The 25,175-nt window shown below is 42.2% G+C and overlaps 1 protein-coding gene across 1 annotated transcript in view; it reads right to left on the bottom strand.

The window, feature by feature from the left end:
- The window catches only part of Astn1 (astrotactin 1), a 319,917-nt gene that overhangs the window by 32,614 nt on the left and 262,128 nt on the right, over window positions 1–25,175 (bottom strand). Inside the window, exon 17 of the mRNA XM_021156108.2 lies at window positions 2,202–2,470. Within this exon, the coding sequence (XP_021011767.1) occupies window positions 2,202–2,470 (269 nt within the window). The remainder of the gene's footprint in view (window positions 1–2,201; window positions 2,471–25,175) is intronic.

Below are 25,175 nucleotides of genomic sequence, written 5' to 3'. Positions count from 1 at the left end.
AAAAAGATTGCTGCAATAAAATGTTTGATATCCAGGCATGGTGGCACACCCCTTTAATCCCAGCACTTGGGAGGCAGAGGCAGGCAGATTTCTGAGTTCGAAACCAGCCTGTTCTACAGAGTGAGTTCCAGGACAGCCAGGGCTACACAGAGAAACCCTGTCTTGAAAAAAACAAACAAACAAACAAAAAAGGTTTCATATTATAGTGAGGAGTTAGGTTGTGATGGGGGTCTCAGATAAGATAATAGGTACAGGATATACATGTTGCTCTTGATGATGGAAACGATACTGGGGAAGACAAGAACACTGGTTCCCTTTAGTGAGAAGATGGGATCACCAGTGGTATCTGAGAAACAAGGTAATAAGGTAAATTTTGTTGGGTTGTTTAAATGGTCTAATCAATTTGTTTATCACAATCACAAATTTACTTGCCGAAAGACATCAGAGATTATCTAGCCTAACTCAAGGACAATAGATCAAAGGGGATAGCTCCCCCATATATAAGGGGAAGATGAAAACCCACATCGAGTTACCAGTGCCATACTGAGCACCTGTGCAACCCTTCCCCAGCTTCTGTATCCATTGTCTACATTCTTTGACAGGAATTAAGAATTAGAAGAATAAGCAGAGTTGCAGAGAGGATGACAAAGGTGGAATGTGTCATGTAAAAAAAGAGAGAAGAGTCTGCCGGTAGTGAGCAAACTCCATCTTAGACTAGCTTGTATATATTTAGAAACTAAAGTACTTAGCACGGGGACCAGATGGGCAGTGTTTTCCTGAGAAAGGATGCAGGAGAAGTGCAAGTGTGTTTAGCAACAGGGAATCCAGAGAGGGGCTGCTGGGGTTGAGCTTCCTTAGCATCATGCTTTTGATCAATAGCCCAAGTTCATTGTCTCTCACTGAGCTCTTCTCTGTTCTGTAGCTCTGTACACTCTAATTCGAACGATGACCCCGTGGAGCACAGCTCCTCCTGTATCCAGACTGGTGAACCAAAAAGTTCTTGGTTATCAGATGCAGCAACTTGAGGGGGTACTATGTTAAGTGGGCAAGGGTAGTCCTGTTTTAATACCACCACTCCTTTGGGTGTCCAATGAACCAAGTCCTTCCTTCTTTCAAGTCCCTCTCTCCCAATTCTCCCAATTCTCCCCCCATAACCATCTTAGATTCAGGATGAAAGCATAGGCCAACAGGAGCCATTTGTCTTTTTGTTTCTGTGGGGGGGAAAAACTGTATTTTCAAACACTCATTGAATTATCTATGGAAGAGGTGGGTAGGTGAGAGAAACACACATGCACGATTCCTCCTGTGAGTCTGAGCAACGCCTATGAAACCAACTGTGACTCACCAGGTGTCTCTTCAAAGAGAAAAAAGGAAGCAATTATCACCCCACCTGGATGGGCCTTCACTCCTCAGGTAAGCTGTTCCCCTGGCATTCGCCTTGCAGAGAGTCTCAGAAACCTCACATTCAGGAGCCTTTTTTTTTTCAAGTTTGGCATGGCTGGTGTATTTGTGTGTATGCTGCCTTACTATAGCCTGTAGGCTAAAGGAAGAAGTCACTCACTGTCTCTGCTCCTCCCAACCCCACACCTGAATCTTATGGGATCACACATTTTCTCCTAAGAGCTTTAGGGGCAGAGAGGTAAAGAAAGAACGAATGATTGGGAAATGTCATGGCTTTCCAGCATAATAAAACATGGGAGGAACAGCACGGAAGGGTTTTGTCCTTTAAGCCTGTGATGAGCAGGGTACCAGGACCTTCCAGGCTGAGGCTGCTAGTGCCTTCCTCTGGGACCTGTATTTTCCATGCCCTTCTAGTCAAGGTGCAGTTGGTTCGAGGTTGGGAGATCAGGTAGGTTGGTTCACCTGCTCCAAGTGGGGAGACATGAGTGTGGGGTATAAGAGTGTCCTTATACCATGCCCCCTTGGAAAAGGTAGTACAATGACTTTGGTGATTGCATGTGCTTTGCTAACTATTTCCTTCCAGCCCTTTGTCCTCAGACTTCAATAGTGACACCTGGATTGTATTATTGTGGGTATTAAAGAATGCATTGATTTGATTTGACTTAATATGTAAACATGCAAATCTAAACAGACTGGGTGCCACTCTTAGCTGAACAAAATGATTCTGCAGCTGGGTTGCTATGTGGAGAAAGTTCTTGTTTTTTGGTACCTTCCAGAACCAAGCATCTCAGCCCTCTTACCCTCTGGGTCTGGTTATTGGTCACCAGTTCATAGATGGGGGATGCTCTGGTCACTTCCAGCAGAACTGGCTCAGCAGGGGTTTCAGGGCTGGATGTCACATGACACAAAGGACAGGATGAGGGACACCGTCCCTTGCTCTGGCACTCCATCCGGACTCCAGCTGCCATTCGCTTGGTGCCAGAGTCTGACAGGCTAGCGATGTATTCTGGGAATGTCAGCACCTTGGGATCCCTTTCCCGCTCCTCCGACTCATCAGATGGGGAGTTGCCTGCCAGACACAAGAAAGAGGAACAGTGAGGGAGGCAAGATAGCAAGGACTGCCATGACTTGGTGGCTCCTGAGTTCTGAGGTCTAACCTTGAGAATTTGGAAAGTGCCACTGAGAAAGAAAACACTGTCACTCTGCTTAATTAGGGGCACACATCTTCCCAGTGACATAGAGAGTTGGAAATGGCCTTTCAAGTATGAGAATAGGTTGCCTCTTTTCTGAGAATCACTGGCTCCACTGATCCACATGGAGGGATGTGTCTGTGATACATCTATTTCCCAGAAAGCAGATGATAGCAACAGTGACCACTCTATGCCTTGGCTTTTTCATAGCTCCCACCTCTATTGTTCTTAAATGGATGAATAACAAAATGATTTGAAGACACACATGATTTCTAACATGCAGGCAGCACTCAGCATCATAATCTTGGTCACAATTACAACTGAGGTTTATGGAGCCTTCCTAGGGCATCGGGGTTGATACAAGATCTCCTACCATTCTCACCATTGCCAAAAGTCTACCATTGTAACCATTTCTACATAACAAGAAAGGAAAATATCATCAAGGTCACAAAGGTAGCAGATTGTGAACCTTGGTATTTGAACCCAGTGCTACCTGACTCCGAAGTGTTTAAGTCATAGAGCAAAGCCAGCATTTCTTGGCTGTATAATTAACTCATGTGTTGAGAATGCAGAGGAAAGTTTGTCATGTTCAGAAAGATTTTTTTTCACTGTTGTTTGCCACTTAGAAGTTAGCTACACAAACTCTTGATCTATTTTTGGTGACAAACATGAGAAGAGCCTACTAGAGAATAATGGTTTGTTCCCCACACAAGAAAGCACCATTTTCTCTTTCTTCCTTCAGTCCTCCTGTTTACCCGTTTAACTCATTATCTATAAAGGACTCTGTGGACAGAACCCTCCAGATTTCATAAGCTATTTCTGACAGTTGGTGTCCCAAACAGGAAATGCTTTTGGAGAGACTGCTGTGCCTTCAGAGATGGTGGGTACACAGAATGTTCTGGTCTCCACTGGGTGCATTAAGAATGTCATACTTGAGGGGACATGGTGTGAACTGGTTGAAAGGTCTCGCAAAGTGGTTCCAGGGTGTCATTGGGTGATATGACTCACCGACTTAGAAAAGCAAATGTTCTCTCCTCTGGGGTATCAGGAGCACTGCCTAGGCCTTCTCTTAACTTGCTGTGTAACATGGGCCCATGTGGGAATATGGTGAGGTTCCCACTGTTCTTGATTCCCAAATGAATAGCACTATGTGGACGAGACACTCTTACCCAGCTGCTCTTGAAATTCGACTTCTCTTGTGTGTGAAGGCACAGGACACACTCAGAGACTATGGGAGTCAGTCTATTTAACATTTATATTTTACTTAACTATAGATCCAGGATTGAGCTACAGACCCTCCTGGATTGTAGGAAAACTAGACAATGGCACACACACACACACACACACACACACACACACACACACACACACACACACCAAAAGTCAAAGATGATAATATCAGATAGAGAGCAGACTAACCAACCTCAAATCACTTCACCCAAGGGTTTATCCTTATGAACATTTAGGCTTCTGCATCTCAGACATAGCTCTGCACTTTATCTTAGGTTAAGAATGGATTGCTAGCAGTATTTGAAAAGTCCATAGACCAGCCAAGCCTTTCTGCACCCTGTTTTTTTATTTGATTTCTTGTCTTCTTCAGATTGCTGAGTGACTGGTCAAAGTAGGTGGAGGTGGAGTAAGGTCTTTGGGCAGTATCTGGTACCTTTGAAGGATCTTCATGAGGTTGGGAGCCTTTTCCTCTTTGGCTCTAATCACATTATCATCAGAGGCATTTCTGTAGGGAGCCACAGCCCTCCTTTGTTGAGATTCCATTAGGAACACTTGCAAACCTACAATATGATCACTAGATGGTGGTAGTTGATCGAAAATGACTATGTTCGGCGCTGTGAGACCACACCAGAGAAAATAAAATTTCAGAATCCTAAGGGTGGTGTGGGTATCTCAACATTTTTATGGCTCTTTTTTCTCTAACGTACAATAAAAACTAAAAAGCAAAACAATTACAAATTATGTACCTCATAACTTCACGAAAAAATGTGAAATCCAGGTGACAATGATGGGATAATTGAAAAAAGTTCACAAGAAACATTTTTTAAAAGAATTCTCTCCAAATATCTTTAATTTTGAGTAAAAAAAGGTTACTTCAAATGTGAAGTAATATGCCAGCATATTTCTTTTCTTTCACCTTTAAGCAAATTTTCCTAGGTCACAATCTAGGTGAATTGTATTGGAAATATACCACCAGGGGGCACTGTAACGTGAGTGCTCTGTAAGGCATTAACTTCCCTGCCCTCCAGCTGGCCATCATTAAAGCTTGTAATTGCTGTGAACAAGAGGGGCTGCTCCCCTTGTTGCTGTCTTTTGGCAATGCCAATTAAATTCAAGATGCAGTTAATCCCTGTCAATACTCGTCCACCCTACAGTCTTGGCAAGATTAAAGAATACAGTAGGGTGACTGAGGAGAGCGAGTAGGCAGAGATGATAGGGGTTTCCAAATGTTCCTGCTTTGCTTTTGTCTTCAGGACCTTAGTCTACATCTTCCACCCCCAGCCCCCAAATCAGGACCACATATCAGGTCCCTGCTGGAGGCCCAGGCCAAGGCCAGTATACCTCAATAACATCTTGCTCACATGAGATGGAACTGTCTAGAAAGAGGCTGGATTTATACAGAGCAATGAACAGTAAACTCCCCAAAGCCATCTATTCAGTCTCCAGCCAAGAACAGACATGTGCATGAGAGAGATTTTTCAAAGAGGAAATGCATTTTCTATGTGCAGTTAAAGATACAGTTGGGAAATACTCCTTAAAATGATGGAGTCCATTGATGAAAGCCCACATAAATCTCCCTTACCCCAAAGAGAATGCCACCATTCACTGCAAGGGAATGAATATCTCAGATCTGAAACTCTTCAGGAGGGCCTGCTCTCTGTTGGTGGAAAGGTGGGAAGAGGGAAAGGCACTTTTTCTCCTATGACTCAGTGGACCCCCTCTTCCTATTGGCTACTCCTATTGCCATCTTTGGAATATTTCTCTATCCTCTGGCACCTATGGAGAGATGATCCTGGTATCTGAAATACTGTGATCCTTCTTAGGAGAGTAACTATCTACTTCAGTAGACACGCAGTCTTTGAACAAACGAAACAATTTACAGTTAAGGTCTTGGAAGATGACCGGCAAGTGTGTCATCTGACAAAAACAAAACAGACAAACAGAAACCAAACCAAACCAAACCAAACCAAACAACATCAAAACCAATACACTTATGGCTCCTCACCACTAGTTTTGCAGAATCCATACTTTTGTTCTCAGGGAGGTCTTCCTGTCTGGCTGTAACACTTAGCTTTCTTACAAGTAGAGGAATATTCAACCTGGAATGTAGTTAACAACCCTAAAACTGCAAAGCATTTTGCAAATACAGTTTGCTATAAATAAGTGCCATTTGCTTTAGGCTAAATCTGTATCCTCGAGCATACAGTGGATGAGTTTCCCCAATAGAATATCATGGTATGAGAATATTGGCATCCTTAATGCTCAGAATCTCACTGTGTATGTGCCCATAGCCTTAGGCATGTACATATTGACCCACCTCCATTCAGAAGTATATTACAATGATGAAAGTGACCAAATCTTTCTCATGCAGGCTCTGCTCTGCCTGTGTGAACTCACAGGTCACAAAGGTGAATTACTTGTTGTGAAGTAAATTGGTACAATTCCTGTAGGATTCTGAGGACTGCTTAAAAATCTCTCTCCTGAGTTGGTGCCTAAGGCAATGAGATGCTAATGACATCACAGCTAGAACTACACAGGCAGTTCATTAGGCAGCAAAGAAATCAAATGCAAACTAATCAGATCACAGCTTTGGGGGAGAGCTTCAGATACATGCAAAGAAGGTTGACATGGGCCAATGAAGTACAGCTCAGCAAACTGTACGGGAAGACTGCCCACCCACAGCCAGTACACCAGGACCCACCCCAACCTTTACCCCTATCTACTGTGTGAGCCATCATTCCAAGTTATCTGACTCACATTGCCCTCATTTCAGGTCTTCCAAGTAGAGGAACCCAACCTGGATTGTTGTTAATAACCCTAAAATAGGTTCTAGTCAGTCTCTTCAAGTGGTTAATATCTTTGGAAAGACTTTGAAGTCTTTTGGGACTTGAACTGAATCCCTAGTCATGCCATGAACACATATTCTCTGAGACTCAAATCTTAACTACAAAGGACATACATGGAGCAATTCCTATTGTTACAGATGTCTGATGATAGCCTCTTGAAGTCAGGAACAGTGCCATTCTCACCTTTGATTTTCATTTCCCTTGTTTATCTTTTGTCTGTATCTGTATGTGTATCTAGGTGTATCTAGATCTATCATCATCCTTTCTGTTTATAACTTCATTCTTTGTGTATCCTGGGATAATTATCCTAAGCTCCAAGCATAGGCATGAATGATTACAAAACATCAAGCTTAAATAGAAGCAAGCATTTGCCAAACAGTTCTCCTGTCCCTTACAAGGTCCTCTAGGAATCAAGTGAAAAATGTAAGGCATTACTGTGGTAGCAGCTGACTGTGACTTGGCTGTGACTCCAGCCAAGTTCTCTTCCCTAAGTAGCAAAGCCTGTTAGGGCATCCACTTATACAGGTTACATGATGTCATACCCAAGGTCCCCCTATTTGTGGCCACCATCTCTTCCACACTCTCTCTCGGCAGCCTCTTTGCACATCTCAGCTCGATGGAAGGGACAGATGATGCCCCAGTTGCTGAAACAGCTCAACTCAAATTCCCTATAACCCTCTCCCCCCCACTTTCTCTCCCAGGCTCAGCCTGTACACAAGGACCACTCCAGGTTCTCGGCTCTCATCCATCAATTCCCAGTAGCTCCAAGCAAGCAACCTACTTAAATAATGGAAATCGTTGGTTCCCATCTGACTGATGTATTCAGAAAAACAAAACAACAACAATATGCAACAAGAGTGTCTAGTGTGTGTGTGTGTGTGTATTTTTCTCACTGAATATGTGTATGTCTGTCTGTTCTTCCCTCCCTCTCCATGCCCCCAACATTCATTTAATATTAAATTACATTCTCATCCCAGCCTGTATCCTTTCCCCCATGTACAATATCATGAAATGGAATTATCAGTTTTAAACCTACTCTGCAGATGACCTCAGTTGTAGGTTCTTTCCTTTAATCTCTTCTCAGATGGATGACATAGGTAAGGTTTCATGGCCTTCTAGAGTCTAGAATTCCTTGTATGAAAAGTAGAAATGTCTAGACTGATGATTCTTCACCAATACAACCTAAAGCACAACAGCATGGTGATACATGCCTGAAATTCCAGCACTTGTAGGACAGAGGCAGAAAGATCAGAAGTTTAGAGCCATTTGTTGGTATGGGATGAGTACAAGAATCTGTCTCCGAACACCAAAAACAAAATAAGCAAAACTGCAAACCGCAAAGTCAATCTTGAACAGTCCTTGGGACACAGCAAGTGTACTGTCTTTCAATTCATTAACTCTGACCCTGCTTGTCCACTTACCCTGTTCTGCCTACAACCAACATCACAATATGCTGAGTGACACTGCCTTGCTCTCCAGTACAATACCTCATAGTACCCAAAACAAATATTTACTGAATGATGAGAGTATTTATTGACTAATGAAACCTTTTCCAATGAGCTGCATATAAAGTGATTATGTCCTGTCTTCTTCAAATGCCAACTAGACATCTGAGCTTTAATTAACTTGGAGCACTGTTGTTCTAGGTTCATTTGAAATGTTCTAGATTTGACTGAAATAGTGGGCTAACTGAGTGATTTCCACTATTCTCAGGTATAATGGATTGTTCAGAGACAACTTGGTTACCAAGGTTTAGGTATATACTGTAGAAATTTCACTCTCCAAAAGTTTAAACTGTATGTGTGCATATCCATGTTTATTTACTGGAGAAGTGAGGATTTGGGCTTAAGATGGGAATATGTAGGGCAGTCAGCTCTGGTGCAGAAGGACAGCACTTTTAAAAATGTGGTTAGAAAATCTGAGGAGTTCTCTCAAATGATGTCTTTAGGTAGTAAAAGGTCAGGATTGGTGGCCCAGGGCCCAGCAGAATGGACCCAAGGACTGTATGGAAAGGAAAACACCAGGACGGGAGGGGAAGGGAGGGCAGTTCTGGGTAGACCTGGGGAACAGAGGCATTCCAGGTAGACTAGGAGTTTGGCCTCACATGTGATTGTTCTCCAGTGCGGAGAGATAGCTGGACTCTAAGGACTGACACAAGGAAGGGAAACACCTGGAAAACTCTACTTTCTACAGTTTTCTCAATCTCCCAGGCTCAGCCTGCACACAAGGACCACTCCAGGTTCTCGGCTCTCATCCATCAATTCCCAGTAGCTCCAAGCAAGCAACCTACTTAAATAATGGAAATCGTTGGTTCCCATCTGACTGATGTATTCAGAAAAACAAAACAAAACCAAACAACAACATGCAACAAGAGTGTCTATTCTTCTCCTTTTCTACAAATGAATCTTTCTTCAGAGTGTATGTGTTCTTTTGTTCTAACATTAATATCATAGTACATTTCAGACTCAGTCCTTTGATAATTCATCAGAAAATTTCTAGAGATAGTGCCTCTTTGCTATTATCAGACCCTGCAGCCAGTCCCTAAAGAGCAATATCCAAGGCTGTGGTGGAGTATCTGTCATCAGATGCCCACTGACCACTTCATAAAGTGCCAACAGCTGGGGTATCCAAGGAACGATGTCTTCTGGAAGCAGATTTTTGTTTAATTGACACTTACCCAGAAAAAAATGCTTACTTTTTCTGCAGTCCTTGTTGACATTTTTCTTTTCTAAAAATGCAGTGTTCCAATTTCCTGCCTGCTTCATAAAGCATTGCCTACCAAACAGAATTAAACCTTTCCCCCAAGTGCCTCCAGGTGATGTTTTTGTTCATCAATTATGACTATGCAGATTTGGAAGTTAGAGGAGACAGAAATAAAATGGCATCAATGCCCCAATGCCTTTTAAAAATTGATAGATAACACAATGTTATAATTTCTTAAGCTAATCCCCTTTTCGTGGGCTTGTTTTCTAACAAATACATGTCAGCTTGAGGTCCCTAGCTAATTAGGTTCATGTTAAATTTAGATTTGGTGTAGGTACAGTATTCAGTTTTTGCCAAAATCTGTTAGTCAGCTTTGGCATGGAAGCGGTGAATTCAATAATAAATGCTCTAATTCACCAAGCATCCCATGATGCCTCCTTTGGTCAATGACAATGACATTGGGGTCAAAGTTCAGTCAATAAAAGTGTATGATATTTATCAGTGAACTCTAAGACAAACACCAAAATAACCTTTAAAATAAATCTGTAACCTCCACTTGCACCTTTCTTTTAAAAATCACAATTTTTGTGTAAAGAAATAAAAGTGAAGTTAACTCAGCCAGGTAAGCAACTTTTTTTCTGGAGAGTTTCTGGAAATCATCTCTGCACAGCCCATACATCTCAGGAGGGGTAAGGATCAAATCCAAGAATTGCTGGGAAGCCCTAAAGATTTTGCTGCAAAAACAAACTCCCCGATTCAGCCGCACTGTTAGTCCCCAGTGTGCCAGAAGCTGTCTTATGCTATATTGCACTTGTCATGGCTCATGCCCAGTGCTCCACACTTGAATGTATTCAAGTCAATGAATGCACAGAAATAGAAAGAAGCAACAGAAATTATGTCCATCCACTATCTAAAACCCCCAAAGGATAATCTAAACTTTAAGACTCACCACATGGGCAACCCAAAGAATTTAAACCTTAGCCAGATTATCCAGGATGGTTTGCTAACTGACCCCATGGGGATGGGAATGTGGGAGGCTAGGCTGAAGCCATAGTCACTGAGACCTAGAAACAGGGATGCCTTTTTCCCCTCTCTTTTCTTTCATTCCCCTTTCTGTTCTGCCCCCGTAATCCAGACTGGAATCTTGCACAGACACACCCAGGAAATATGCTCAACTGCACTTGGTTTTGTGGATCCTGTCTCACTTACTTCCATAGAAGGGATGTACCCAGTGCATGTCCAAAGAATTCAGCACTGATGTTCTGAGCGAACAATCTTGGCCCTTGGCTAGATCATAAGACTTCCTTGTATGTGCCGTGAGATGTTAGGTATGGACACTTTAAAATGTTGTTCGATGCTACTTTTCAGTTGTCTCCCATAGCCTCATTTCTTTAATTTCCAAATGCCTTTCAGGAAAGTCTGAGCCAAGGTCACCACGGTTTTCCCTTACCAGGTTGTGACTCTCAGTTTCCTAAGTCTGCATTTACAAAACACCATCAAGTGGTTTAAATGATAAAAATGCATTCCTTTCTGTCCTAAAAGACAAAAGTGCCAACTGAAGCTGTGGGCCAACCTATGCTACCTCTGAAGGCTGGGAAAATGGCCATCATTGCTTCTTCCAAACTTCTGGGGGATCCGGCACTTATTTTCATTCCCTGATTTGAAAAGCTGTCATGCCAATCTTAGCCTCAATTGTCACAAGACTTCCTTCTCTGTGAGTCTATGACCAAATCTGCTTCTTCCTCTTATATGCGAGCCATTGGATATACAATCTATCTTGAGCCCACGATCATCCCATCTTAACATAGTTCCTTTTGCAAACGCTGTTTTCAAATCAATTAGCATGATGAGGTAGCAGATAGGCCTGAATTCTAGTCAACCCATTACCGTGTCCCACTTTTAACAATGTCAGTCCTGTGATGCAGAGCTAGAGAGGTTTCCTTTACTGGCACTCTGGGCATGGGCCACCCTTTGGCTTCCTCCCAGGGCACACAGCATTGGAAAAAGGAAACATGTTTCTGATTCTTTCACCATCCTGTGGCCCAGCAGACGCTGCGTGCAGCTTCTTGTCAATGTCAAAATAAACCTGACACAGAAATTCAGAGTCACAGCCTTCGGGATATGCAGAGCTGGTCTGATTATCCCTGCTGTTTCCCCACAGACAGAGTAGCATGGGTGAGAGGGAGGGGCAAAGAACAGGGCCAGGAGACAGATGAAAATGATGAGTACCAGCAGGATCAGCTATTTTCTGGTCTCCATTAGCATGAAGACAGGACTAGCCAGGATAGGCACGTTCAGCAGACAGCCAGGAGAGAGCTTCCATGCCTGTGTCTGGAGGTGTGTGTGTGGATGTAGGCTTTCCAATCCTGACAGGCTGAACTGAGAAAACAAAAATATACCCTGGTAATATTTCCAGATCAAGTGTTTTTCTTCTTTTGGGGTCCTCGTTAAGAATGATCCAAGACAAAAAAAAAAAAAAAAAAAAAAGAGCCGGGCATGGTGGCACATGCCTTTAATCCCAGCACTCGGGAGGCAGAGGCAGGCAGATTTCTGAGTTCGAGGCCAGCCTGGTCTATAAAAGTGAGTTCCAGGACACCCAGGGCTACACAGAGAAACCCTGTCTCGGAAAAAAAAAAAAGAATGATCCAAGAATACTCTCAAAGGAAGAAAAAAAAATGACCTCGAGAAGCAGAAAGAATCAGAATCCTATAGACGAAAGGGAGCTTCCAGCTTTAGCTTCAAACCTCAACTAAAGTTGAGGATCCACCCACCTATAGAATAGAATTAATAATGCTTTCCTCTGCCCACACCCCAGCATTATTCCCAGGCAGGAGACCTATGTGTGTGTGTGTCTCTGGCTCTTCAGCTCAGCAGTCCATCACTTGCTTCTTCATGATGAACTCTGCACTTTAGAGGATGCCTGTCTCTTGATCCATCCTTGACTCCTCCCCACACCCCCGTGCCCACTGTGTGCATCTGCCTGTCTATCTTCCTTTAAGCCTGGGCAGGAGCACAGGGCAGGGAACCTTTGGAGAGTTCTGAAATAGGGCAACCCTGATACGGTAGCATGGATTGCTCTGGCTCTATGGTCAAAGAACGGGGCTGCTTGTGGAGTATGTGGCTGAGTGAGGACAGCCTACATGAGTTACATGCAGGTAGAGAGTCTCCGGAGTGAACTCAGCTCTGTGGTGTGATATTCAAAACTTCAGCAAGATGCTGCAGAGGCTGGTTATAAATATCCTTAACTACCAAATCATCTAGAAATTTTTAATAAAAATATTATTCAATAATAATACTACTCCAGCCAGCAAGGGAATGTTGTAACAGCTTCCATTTTCCTCTGGATACTCATCTAGCTTCTGTTTTTCAAATGAATTTGGATGTTAAATCCTTTTGCTGCCCTGACCAATTTATTCTGCAAATTAACTATATATGACAGAACTTAAAGTCCGTCGCCACTTAGCTCTGCTTCGCTGAAATTTATGCTGCTTCTCTGCCTGCTGGAGCCATAAGCTCAAATACATTGTGACTCTTGCTGGCGATTTGGGATTCTGCACAGTCCTCTCACCTCTTGGTCCTCGTCTCTTGAGTTCTAAAAAGTGCTGAGTGGACCACGCTTCTTTCACCTCTCGGTGACCTGTGCCCTCTGTTCTCAGGTCCCCTGGTCTCTGTGGCTGCCTCTCTCGACCTCAATGAAGTTCTCATTATGAGATACGGCTTTACTTGGGGCTCTAAGCCAAACCAGTAGAGAGCTTCCAGACTGGTTTTCAGAACCATGTGTCAATGGTGGAAGCAGCCCAATGGTATGAAACAAGAGGGCTAATGGTTAGGACAGCATGAATATTGAGACAGCAGATGAATATGAGAGCATATTTAAGAGAATACATTGATGAAGATGATGGAGGGAAGGACATGTTGCCATGAAAATCCTACATTGGAAGTTGGCTCAGCTTTTGATGGACCAAGTGTGGAGTCACATTCATCCTGGGAGAGGCAGTTAAAATTGGAAGATACTGGGAAATGTGCTCACATGAACAACATCTGAAGGAAATGAGCTTAGCATGAATGCAGTGGGGCCTAGCAGCGCTCTGGTGGGTTGTCTCCTAGATGTTTAGATATCTAGTGGGTTATTGCCTAGAAAAAAAGCAATCACATGTTTTCTGCATATTTTCGGAGAGCAGAGTTCAGACCAAAGGCAGGAAATAAGAGGGAGATGAGTTTATTTTGCTTCGGATTGCACTGAGTACCTGCTTGGTGCCAGAAATGGTTCTCAGTGTTCGTGGGGGGAAATGCCAGATGGTTAAGGAAATAAAGCTCATTTGACAATGAATCTTGATACAATAACTAGAGAGGAACCTGAAAGTGATGCTAGGGCTTGTGTTAGAATAACAGGAGATCCTCTGGTATACACACAGAGAAGCACTGAACCTATTCCACTGGGGGAGGTAGGCTAAAGGAAGACACAAAATTACTTTAAGAGTGACTTAATATTTTCAACTTTTACAGCTAGACAGCCTTGGAGATTGCAAACTCTTAACCAGAAAGTATTATTCATGTAGAAGCTGAGGAACCACTTCTTAGGGGTATCAGCACACTGTAGGCATTTCAGAATGAGTTCTATGTCCCCTTTAAAGCTAAATTTGAGCTCACTATTGGCAAATTAGTTGGGTATTTGCATTTCATCAGGAACCCTTTGGGTACTGACTGAAGCAGGCTCCAAGTAATATGTTGAGATTCACCACTCTGGACAAGAGTTATAATTTATTAAATATTGCCAGAATACCTTATAAAATTCTTATAAACATTTTCTAACAAATACTGTTAAATTGTGGGATAGGTATTTTAGGATTTCAGCAAGTTGTTGTTTGATGAAAATAAACAATTCCACTGTTTGTGGAGAAGTTTTTTTAAGTATTTATGCAGAGCTCCAGAATGTACAATAGGACAAGTTTCAAAGCCGCTGATTTCAGCTCTGATGACCTTGGCCTGAATTGTTCCTGAAGTAACCAGAGGATCTCCCCAACCAGGAGGTTGTGCTAGATCTGCACGGGTTACTACTGTCAGAAGAAGCAGACTTTATCATAGACCATAGCTAATTTGCTTCCTGGATTTTACAAGACAAAAATGCTGTGTCTTCTGTCCTAATTAGCGACCAATTGAGTCAAAAGCATTCTTGACCAGAGAAGAAATCTACTCAATTACTTAAGTTCATTTTCTTATGAAGAAAGGTCTCTGAAGAGTATGTGCCTGCAATCCACGCACTGAGAGGCTGAGGCAGGAGGATCTCAGGTTCAAGTCCAGCCTGGGTAACATATGGAATTTGATGACAGTCTGGCATCTGACATCTTGTCAAACAGATGGAGAAGGAGAGAGGGAAAAAAAGAGGGAAAGGGCCTGATGGAGGAATGAGAAAAGGCAGCACTCCTATACACAGCCATCCAGTGAGATGAACATAGATAACATAAGGAGGGGCAGATAAAGATATACATTATCCTCCCAACATAGCTCCAGTGTGAGTAATACCAACAGAGTGCAGTATTAATTTCTCACTCAAATATTGGAATAAAAATTTTATCATTAGATCCAACAAGATGGTACAGTAATTTTTGTGCTAGTTCTTAGAATTCTTATAACAATAGTAGATGTGGAACTAGTATAAATACTAAATAATAGTATTTATACTAGTGTGTTTCCCATAACCTTCTGCCAAGGAAAAATAAGGGATATTATTGTTATTGATATAACATGCCCAAGTTAGTAGCTAAGATAACCAATAAGGGAGTTAGCAGTTACTTATTGGTCTTGCTAATTGCCCGTTCAACTGTCTGCTTACCTAGGCCTCTGCTATGGTTTGAATATGATTAAAGTGTGTTCTTCAAGGTTTCAGATGCACAGTCCTTCATATGGAAACATAAAACATTGTTGGGGCCTTTAAGGGATAGATCCTTGAGTCACTGGGGGAAACTACCCTCGGGTGAGATTTATGTAATGCCTATGAGGCCCTTGAGATGGTTTTCACTGGGGTGGGGCCTGTTATAAAAGAACAAGCTTGGGCACTGCTCAGCCTCTTTGGCTTCTTGTCTGGTTTAGTGGTCTCCACGTTTTGCTAGCACTCTCAAGCATTATGATGCCATTTAGTTTGAGACCTTTACTAGACCCAAACAAAAGCTATCAAGAATTTTGAACCCAATAACCATCTTTTCTTTATAAGTAGACAGTCTCTACAGCTTTGTTATGGTAATTACATAAGAACTAATGCTTTTCCTTAAATATCTAACTCCCTTGAATGAAGACTGACCATGGAGAAACAATAACCAAGGCAGCAAATGTATACAGTCAGACAATCAGACAGACAGACAGACAGACAGACAGACACATAGCTCTTTCCTGCAGCAGAAGCTCCAAGAGTCTCTGGGAGGCTAGATTCTCTGGGAGTTTTTAGTTTAATCACCAGATAGGATCAGGAAGGTATCTATAATGTCTGCATTTATAAAATAATGGGGTAAAAGTCCCTACATTGGAAGAACACAAAGTCAGAACCAGAGGATGAAACTAGAATTGGGTTAGGGTTCTACAACCTGCTTTCAAAAATGAAGCTGGAGAGTCTATGGCTTAATATAAGGCCCTGACAATACCCAGGTGTACCAACTATGACAGGAGGGATTAGAGCTAGAAAATGGACCCAGATATCCCTGGCTTCCCTACCAGAGACACATAGCACCTATAACCACATAGGGTGGGAACAAAGGAAGGAACAAATGGTGTGATAAGAGGCTATCAGGTAAATTTGAATATGTAACATAAAATAAAACTTGTGGATCATTGGATAAGAGTATTTACTGAACAAGCATGAGGGCCTGCATTCAGCTCCCAGCACAGAGCATAACCACATACGTTCACTTGTAACCCAAGCACTGTAGGAGACAGAGACAAAAGAATCTATGGGGTTAGATGACCACAAGCTACATCAGGTTCAGAGAAAATACTCTGTTTCAAATAAATATGGCCATGATATCCTCATCTGGCCTCAGCATGCATGTACATAGATAAGTGTAACTGCACACACATATGTTCATACCCCATACACCACAATAGTGAGAGGAGTAAGAAAGAGGAAATGGAAGAGGAGGAGGGATAATGAGGAGGAAGAGGAGGAGGTGGAAGAGGAAGAAGAGGTAGAGAAGGGAGAGGAGGAGGAAGAGGAGGGAGAGGAAGAGAAAGAGGAGGGAGAGGATGTGAGTGAGTGAGTGAGTGAGGAGGAAGAGGAGGAGGAGGAGGAGGAGTAGGCATTTCTGACTTGACTAGTGATGTCCCTATGGACATCCCTATTGTGGGAATGTCTGTTCAGAGTGACAGGAGGCTTTTGTTCTCCAGGGAACCCTAAAACAGAGAACGAACATTTCTAGAAATTGTCTATTAATCATTTTTAAAGTGAAGAAGTGGAGAGAAAAGAGGCTACTGGCCATGCTGAGTTTCATCTCAAATAAAAATGCTGTACTAGTAGAGTGGGATTAAACTCTGATCTCCAAACCCATTCTTTTCCATTACAAAGGATTCTCCCTGAAATGTAGCCATGGTTGGATGATGCTCATGCGGGGCGGATGGTATATAAATGGGAGCCATTAAGAACTTCCATTCTGTACCTTAAATAACTATTCATAATACTTAGCTGTCAGCACTAAAGGAGTGTTCAGATTTCTAGATTATCTTTTGTTTTCACAGAAATGAAAAATGCCTACCCTTCTATGCATCAGTAAAACCCAAGGGGTATCTTTACCCTGTCTACAACTGGAAGCAGAAACCTACAGAGAAATCCACTCCAATATATTAAGTCATAAATTCTATGTATTTCCAAAGCTTTCAGTCATAGAATCTTATATTTAATTTTCATTCTTGTAGTAATGAGGCTACTGACAGCCAATTCAGATATTGTCTTTACAATACTGTAGTGTCAAAAAAGAAAATAAGCCTACAAAATGCAATGTCTGTTCTTGTGTGTACACTGCATCCCCAGCTAAATACCCCTGTGCCAATTAAATGGTATTAAGAGATATGGAAGAACTGGATCCTATTCAAAGGCTTTATCAGAAAGTTTATAATACTTCAATGTTTCAGAGGCTCATCAGACAGGAAGGACTTAAATGTTGCTGGAGCTTGCATGGGGTCAAACCCATGGTCATTTTCCCCATGCACACATCATCTTAGGTCTTTCTTGATTCCTAGGACTTTCTTTCTATCAAAAAGTTTCTTAACATCAGGCAAAAGTCACAAGACCCAAACTGGAACTCAATTCAATTCAATAGAGCAAATATGAAGTTATTGAATGTCTATTTACAAGGTACTTTATGGCTTTTCTGAATATCCCAAAATGAATTATAGGTAATGCGCACATTCAAAGGATCTATTATCTCCCAGATGAGTGAATACAGACACAGAAGATATAAATGGCATTTTAAAAAATGGATCATGTAAGGGGCAGATGATATCAGAGTGGTTAGAGTGAGAGGGGACACTTGAGTGGTTTCTGGGACAGGACTTACGGGATGCAAGCATCCTTTAGGACAAAGGTGTTGCTATTGACAGCAGAGGTGACAGGCCCTCTCTCTAAAGGACAAGAACGAACATAGTTTTAAGTTTTATGGAAAACTTGGTCTTTGAGGTTACACCTCCACAGTATCCAGGGGCTACAGAAATAAATACAGATATTTAGCGAAAGGACACATTTGTTTCAGTAAACCCTTGCTTACAGATCCAAAAACCTCATAGCTTGTACATAGTTTTACATAGTTTTTACATGTTGCCAGCTTTGTTCTCTGTTTTATTTGCATTTTAAAGCTTTCAAAATATGCTGTTACTATTCTTAGCTTGCAGGCCACTTAAAAGCTAGGAGCAGGCAAGAAATGCGTATGGGTCATAGTTTGCTATCAACCTCTTCTCTGCTGATGTTTTACTACAAAAAAGGCTTTATCATACTTAACCTCAATGGATTCTTAGATTTGATTTTGAGGTAGCAATCATTATTTTCATTGACCAGACTTCCAGATAGAAACCTTAGGTCATGTGGTTTTCAAAGGCCTTGTCTAAACTACTGAGACACAATGTCTTCTCATGATGGCCAGGAATACATGGAGATGGCGCAATGAATGTTTTTTGTTCGTTTGTGTTTTCCAGTGGCGTATTGACATCCAAGAATTCTCCTAACTAAGAATACAAGGTTTGCTTGTGGTGGTTGGTTCTCTCCCCCTACAGTCATTTTGGAATCCTGTGTACATCATGATCTCTCTTTGGCAAGTCATGGCAGGGATGGATATAACACTCAATGAATTTTATTTCCAGAATCTTACCCTCAAATTTGGAGGGAAAAAAGTAGTCTTTCAGTATCTATTGCAAAGTCTCCCATCTCCCATGGTGGGCCAGCGCCTTATGTGGGAGGTTGTCTAACTGTGGCAGGTGGTGAATACGCTTAGAGATAGGATTGTCCAAGTCACTAAGTTCTCTCTTTATTTTTCTCTCCATTTTGAGGCACAATTCCCTCTTGCTTGGCTTCTTTGTGTTCTCTTGTTTAAAATCAATTTCCTATACTAGAGGAGATGGAGGAAAGGTGGAGATTGTCAGGTTCTCTCTACCATTTGGTATGATTGCCCCAGTGGTGGTCTCCAGCCTTCTTAGATCATTTTCTTTCTCTGAACAGAGCTAACCTATCCTTGCAATTGTTTGTGGGAGTCTCATAAATGTAGACTCACCCTGAGCTCTCAGCTCTTTGATGACACAGACAAACTCATCGGTTAGGACAGATCTATTACAGATCAACCCTGCGTCCAGCTCTGGGCTGGGCCCAGTGGGGAGTTCCCACAGTAAATTATCCTTCCTCAAAGAATTTATAGTCCACGTAGCATAGAAGACCAAGAAACACATGATAACAAAATCATTCTAGCTTCTTCTTATTAAATATTATCTATGTCCTTGGAGTGTATTCAATCAAATAAAAAAATAATTTTGGACTAATAATCAGTGATTTATTCAAAAGGATTATTGCCAAGATAGAAGTAGCATGAGTATTGTTGTAATAAGGAAAGAAGAGTCATTTCCACAGTGAGAACACTCTGATGAAAGTCTGCAAGTTGCTCAAGTTACGTGGAAAGGCTTTTTACTTTTATAGAGAGAAGTAAACAAAGCTAGAGATAATATGGTGTGTGGGAATGCTATAATTGGATAGATCTGAGGTCAGCTTCTGCTCTGGGCTAGCTGTATACTGGCTCATCCTGGGGGTAGACCAGAGCTCAGAAGATGAAGAGAAGATCCTAAATCAAATGTTGATTAACAAACATTTCATTCCTACTGGTTGATGATACAAGCAATCCAACCAATCATTTATGAGACAAAGAAGAGGAACTTGGTAGTTGGCCTTACAACCTTATCAAACATAAATATGGTGTCTTGCCAAGTTCATGTAAGTATCAGAGAGAAAGGTATATCTTCCAAAACGCAGAAGGGTACAGGGATTTCTTATTCTCCCCACAAAATATATCACTGGCGGCAGGAGAGGCTCTCAGGAATAAATGCTCATTTTGTAGAATGAGCAGAGGCTCCCTAGGTTGCTAGGGCACAGTATATTCCTCACAGAGGGGAGTAAAAACTCACAAAGAAGAGGGCTGCTACAAAGTTATTAGTTTAACTCTGTGACACAAACATGTTACTGAGAAAAGAACAGACATTCAAGGTACATGATAAGCCATGAGACAGGCTCCTAACAACCAGAGCAGTAACAGAAGGTGAAGTTACAGTTTGGAGAAAAACACTTGCTAGAAGCTAAGTGAGCCTGACAAGGGGACTGATGGAGGTAAATGATGCAGCATCATGACTTGAGCCCACAAAGGTCTGAGCAAGTGAAGGAGAGACCAACCAAAAGACAAGGACAGCCACTCAGGCTTATAGGACTGGGAGGCAGACTTCCATAGTTGCCGTGTGCAATGAATGAAAGACAAACCAAAGGGCTACTTTAGGAGAAAGGAGAGGAGTCCATGACGCAGCTGAGGAATGACAGATCTCTCTTTCTTAGCTAAATAGCAGCAAAAACTCAGATTTGTTTGATGTAGTTTTATAGAACTTTGGTTTACAGAACCCAAGAAGGTTCTTTTGTCTAGAATACCTTAACAACATTATTTAAATAAAAGGCAACCACAGAGGGTTTCATGCTTTGAGATAGTAAGAGAGCTTGTGTCAAAATTAAGCTTAAAAGTCTTCAAATCTCATAAATCTTCTAAAAGCCTTTAAAATTCTAATATCTATAGGAGGAAATATCGCATGTGGTGTTGGGGAAAAATAATTTGAACATTGACCTCAACTCTTGAAGAATATCTTCTTGAACCCATGTACTATGAAATTGACTTCAGAAAAGTCCTAAGAACCTCATTATTCAGAACCTACCATGGTCCAGGACTCTACTGGCCTGGTGACCTTCCCTGTACACAGTATTTTTATTATTCCGTTTTGTAGATGAAAACTCTAAGGATCAGGGGGTTTGTCACTTTGTTTGAAGATTATGTACCTAGCAAGGATCTAACTACAACCTCCCTAGCACAGCCTAACCCTTCCTTTCACATTACACATGTCCAGGGTCTTCAGTATCAGACATTTACAGCTGACTCCAGAACACGTGACAACCTGTGTTTTTTTTTCTTCTTGTTTTTGTTTTGTTTTGTTTTGTTTTTCGTTTTCTTCCTGAGTTGTTCTCACCACTTTAAGAAATCCTGGTTGGATTTCATGTACTGTGTGAGCCTGCTGATACTAGCTTCCAGTCTATTGGCATTCGCCTCTGGTTCTACACAGCTTCCGGTGGTATCATTCAGATTTTAGATTACTCCTCTCCCTTTGTTCCCTAGAACCTGACATCTATAAACATGACAACACAGGCAGGAAAGGGCACAATGAGCAATCTCCTGCCTCCTAATGCACGCTGGCGTGATGTGGGGAGGGGAAGGGAAGCATGGATAAAGTCCTGATGTCTTATACATCCCTGGAATTGACATGCACCAGACTAGTTCTCACAGTTGCTACCATCAAGAACCGTTTAGTGTTAAATTTAGAATAAAAACCAATTAAAAGATAACAAGGAAACATATGCTTGGAATAGCAAGAATCAAACATGACTGCTAGCTGCTGCAGGAAAGAGTTTGTTTTCTTTACTAGCCTGAATTTCCTCTTAATTGTTCTCAGTCTCTCACCCACGTTCCCAATTCATCTTTACTTAAATGGCTAGAGGGGGGCACACCAGAATTTTTACTACAATACACACAGTAACCTGATAGTGGAAACCAGGGTTTTCAAAAAATTCTGCTGATCCTTCCCCATGTCTTAGACCAGATGAGTCTCTTTAGTGGTTCAATGGTGTGTTAGGACATGGGCTAGGTTCAAGGTACAGAAGTACCTTGAACTTGGGATTATCACTACAGCACTGGTAGCTAATACGATTATCAGTTTCCTGTTTCTTCCATCTATCTCAAGATGATGTGCCTAAAGCTTGGGAGACCAGGAAAGATGCCTCCTCTCTAAACACAGAATGTGAAGTTGTTTTTTGTTCTAGTTCCTTCTATGTTGTTATGATAATATACTCATCAAAAGCAACTTGGGGATAAAGAGTTTGTTTGGCTTGAAATTCAATGCCACAATCAACCACTGAGGGAAATCAAGGCAGGAACCTGGAGTCCTGAACCTGGAGAAAGAAATCACATAGTAAAGTTGCTGACTGGCTCTCTTTGTCTCTGTCTTTGCCTCTGTCTGTCTCCCTCTGTCTCTCCATGTCTCTCTGTCTCCCTCAGTCTCTCTGCATCTCTACATTTTTCTGTCTCTCTCTGTCTCTGCATGTCGCTGTCTCTCTGTCTGTCTCTCTCTGGTTCACTAGCAGCTTTATGCTTATCTAGCTTTCTTATAGAGCCCCGGACAACCTGCTTAAGGATACCCACAGCAGTTTGGACTCTTCTGGATTAGTTAATAATAAAGACATATCCATAGGCCAATTTCATCTAGGCAGTTTCCCAGTCTAGGATTTCCTCTCAGACAACTCTACACTAGGTCAATTGACAAAGCTAACTAGGCCACTGCCTTCATTATTACCAGCCTCTTCTGCATCCAGAAACAAGCTGTCACAGAACACAGTTCTGGTACTCAGAAAATCATGTCAGTTTAATGCCTTTGCAGCCTTACTAAATGTTGATTTGGGAAGTTTTGCAGGGCCTATGGTGGCTTCATTTGTGTCTTCTTGGGTAATTCCCTATGTTATGCTCTGCTATGGTTCCCCACAACTATGCCCTCCATACCCAGAGAGGCTCATAACCTGGCAGAATCCCCTCGACTACTGTCACACCCACAGTCCACTGGACATTGGTTTTCCCTTTACCTATCCTGGCCTTCATCAGTTCCTACCACCCCTACTCCAAAATGTTGTTGGATGCTCAACTTCTACAGCTCCTCCCCCTCCAGTCATCCCCAGGGTGTTATTAGTTCTACCTCCCTAACGCACAATCAGATTGCAAGTTTTCCTTCTGAAACATTTCAGTAAGGTTAAAGTGACCAAAAGACAAACAACAGACAGGAAGATATTGCTGGCTGGCCCTTAAACCTGGCCCCTGCATCTCACTTCAGGCTCCGTGTGCTCCATGTAGAGCAGGTATCTTCACTTCCTGGATTCACAGCCTAGACCTGTGACCAGTTTCGATGCCCTTCCTGGGGTTGGCAATATTGAGGTTCCTTCACCTCCATCACTCAGTTCAGACAATGTTTGTCTTTCTCAAGCTGACCCAGGCTAGACCATATCCTGCTCTTTCCGTTTTCACACCATCAGTAGCCCCACACAACACTGTAACTTCTTTTTATTAGTTACTGCCTAGCTATCTTGCGAATAACATGAAGGCAGTGCCTACTTTTGATTCATCAGTGTACCCTAACACCCAGCATTTCGTGCAGGTCTGGACCCCCATCCACACTTAGTACAGATATGTGCAGAATGTAACAGTGTGATGACAAGGAGAGAAAGGGGAAGAGTAATGACTCTCTTCTCTGCTGCTGTCATCTTAATATTGCCTAGCAACAATACAACTGTCAAGCAAGTGATCATCACTGATCTGATATCCTCCTGGAAGGAAGTGGCATTCAAAGCACATCCAGAAACAATGGGGAGACATGCTTAGATAATAGGCATATTTAGGAGACAAGTAGAAACAAATGTATAGTTCACTGAGACTAGGATGACAGGTAATCCAGACATAGCCCCAGTTTCAGTTCTACTCTCTATGTGACCCACAAGCTAGAGGCTTCACCTGTGCGCTTTAGGTCTAGAGCTAGGTAGGAGTGCTATACTTCTAATAGAGGAAGAGATAGAGTCATAAGATAAAAAACACTGGGTCTCTGGATGATGTCCTGAGTGAGAAACGGCTCCTCTGCCACTATCATAGGATGGGGGAAAACCTACTCACTCTTGTGAGATCTCAAGGGACAGCTCTGAACTTCTGCTCTTTAGGAGTTCAAATCAAAACTGGGCCTTTGTGAATGAAAACAATTTATATACTCTCTTGGCCAAACAGTATCTTAAGATGTAACTTGCAACTTACATCATAAGGTGGTAAGAAACACATTAGATGTGAAAACACTAATAAATTCAAATTTCTGACTATGTATTTCATCATCATTATGATTTAGGGCTTTCTCAGTTATGGTACTTTATGGTTGTCTAGGACAGGTAGTCCATTCTGCTTTCATAGTGTTATTATCAGTCTCATTAGGAGAAGACATAGCTGCTTACACCCTTAGATAGCACAATCTCCCATGCACTTTTACCTCCCGGCCTCCCTCTACAGTCCCCTTGATGCCTACCCACTTCTTCCACTGAACCTCTAACTTCCACTGGACCTCTAACCAGGGCACCCTAGAATTGAGCCCTGGATCTACTCTTTTTCTCCTTGGCAGGATCATCTACCCTAACCTTTAGGCCTTTGGGCACTGCAGATCTGTATTTGTGCCTCTGATCTTCCCTCTGTGTTCCAAACCTGCCACTCTTCATTTGGCAACTTAAAATTTCCAGGTCTACCTGTAGCTCTTTTTTCTTAGTCCTCTTCTGCCTGTTGGGTCCAGTCACTCCCAAATTAGTAAGTGATTCTTTCAGATAATCAGTTACTTAAACAAATATATCCAGAAACTACCTTTGGCTTCTCTCCCCTTGCCCCTTCCTCCCAAATTCACCCCATCACCAAGTTTTTCTAGGGACTACTTTCTTAAAAGCAAACACAGCACTCCTTTTTGCTGTCTTCATCCACTGCCAAGATACTGCTGTGAGCCACTACAGATGTTCTTGTGCCAGCTCTGACTTCTCTTAAGCCATTTTACCTGGTGCAGAGGAGACCTGGACCTCAGGTTAGTGACCCCCTCCCTAATGTTCTGGATGGGACTGCATGCCTCTGTATGCCAATCCTCAGTCATTCCATCCTCTCAAGCCAGGCTTCTGCCCCATTGCTCATATTACCCTGTCCCACCTTAAAAATTCCTACTGGCCATTATGTCCCCCATGGATGCCTTTCCCCTACCTAGCTCATCCTACGTAGCTTGGCACATTCAGTGACTCAGCTGGACCTTACCTGATCCTTTCTAACCTGGGCAGCCTGACTTTAATCATTCCCTCCATAGCTAATTCAAAACCCATAATCCTTTGCAGTTTACTTACTTCTTTATATCACATCTCTCCCATGACCTCTAGCTCTATCAAAGTAGTGATCGCTTTTCTTATACAGTATTGTTTGCCCAGTAGCCATAAGTT

The sequence above is a fragment of the Mus caroli genome, unplaced genomic scaffold (assembly GCF_978045245.1).
Source record: "Mus caroli unplaced genomic scaffold, Mus_caroli_1 scaffold_1, whole genome shotgun sequence".
In the NCBI taxonomy this organism is placed as follows: Eukaryota; Metazoa; Chordata; class Mammalia; order Rodentia; family Muridae; genus Mus; species Mus caroli.
This window is presented reverse-complemented; position numbering and strand designations above follow the sequence as displayed.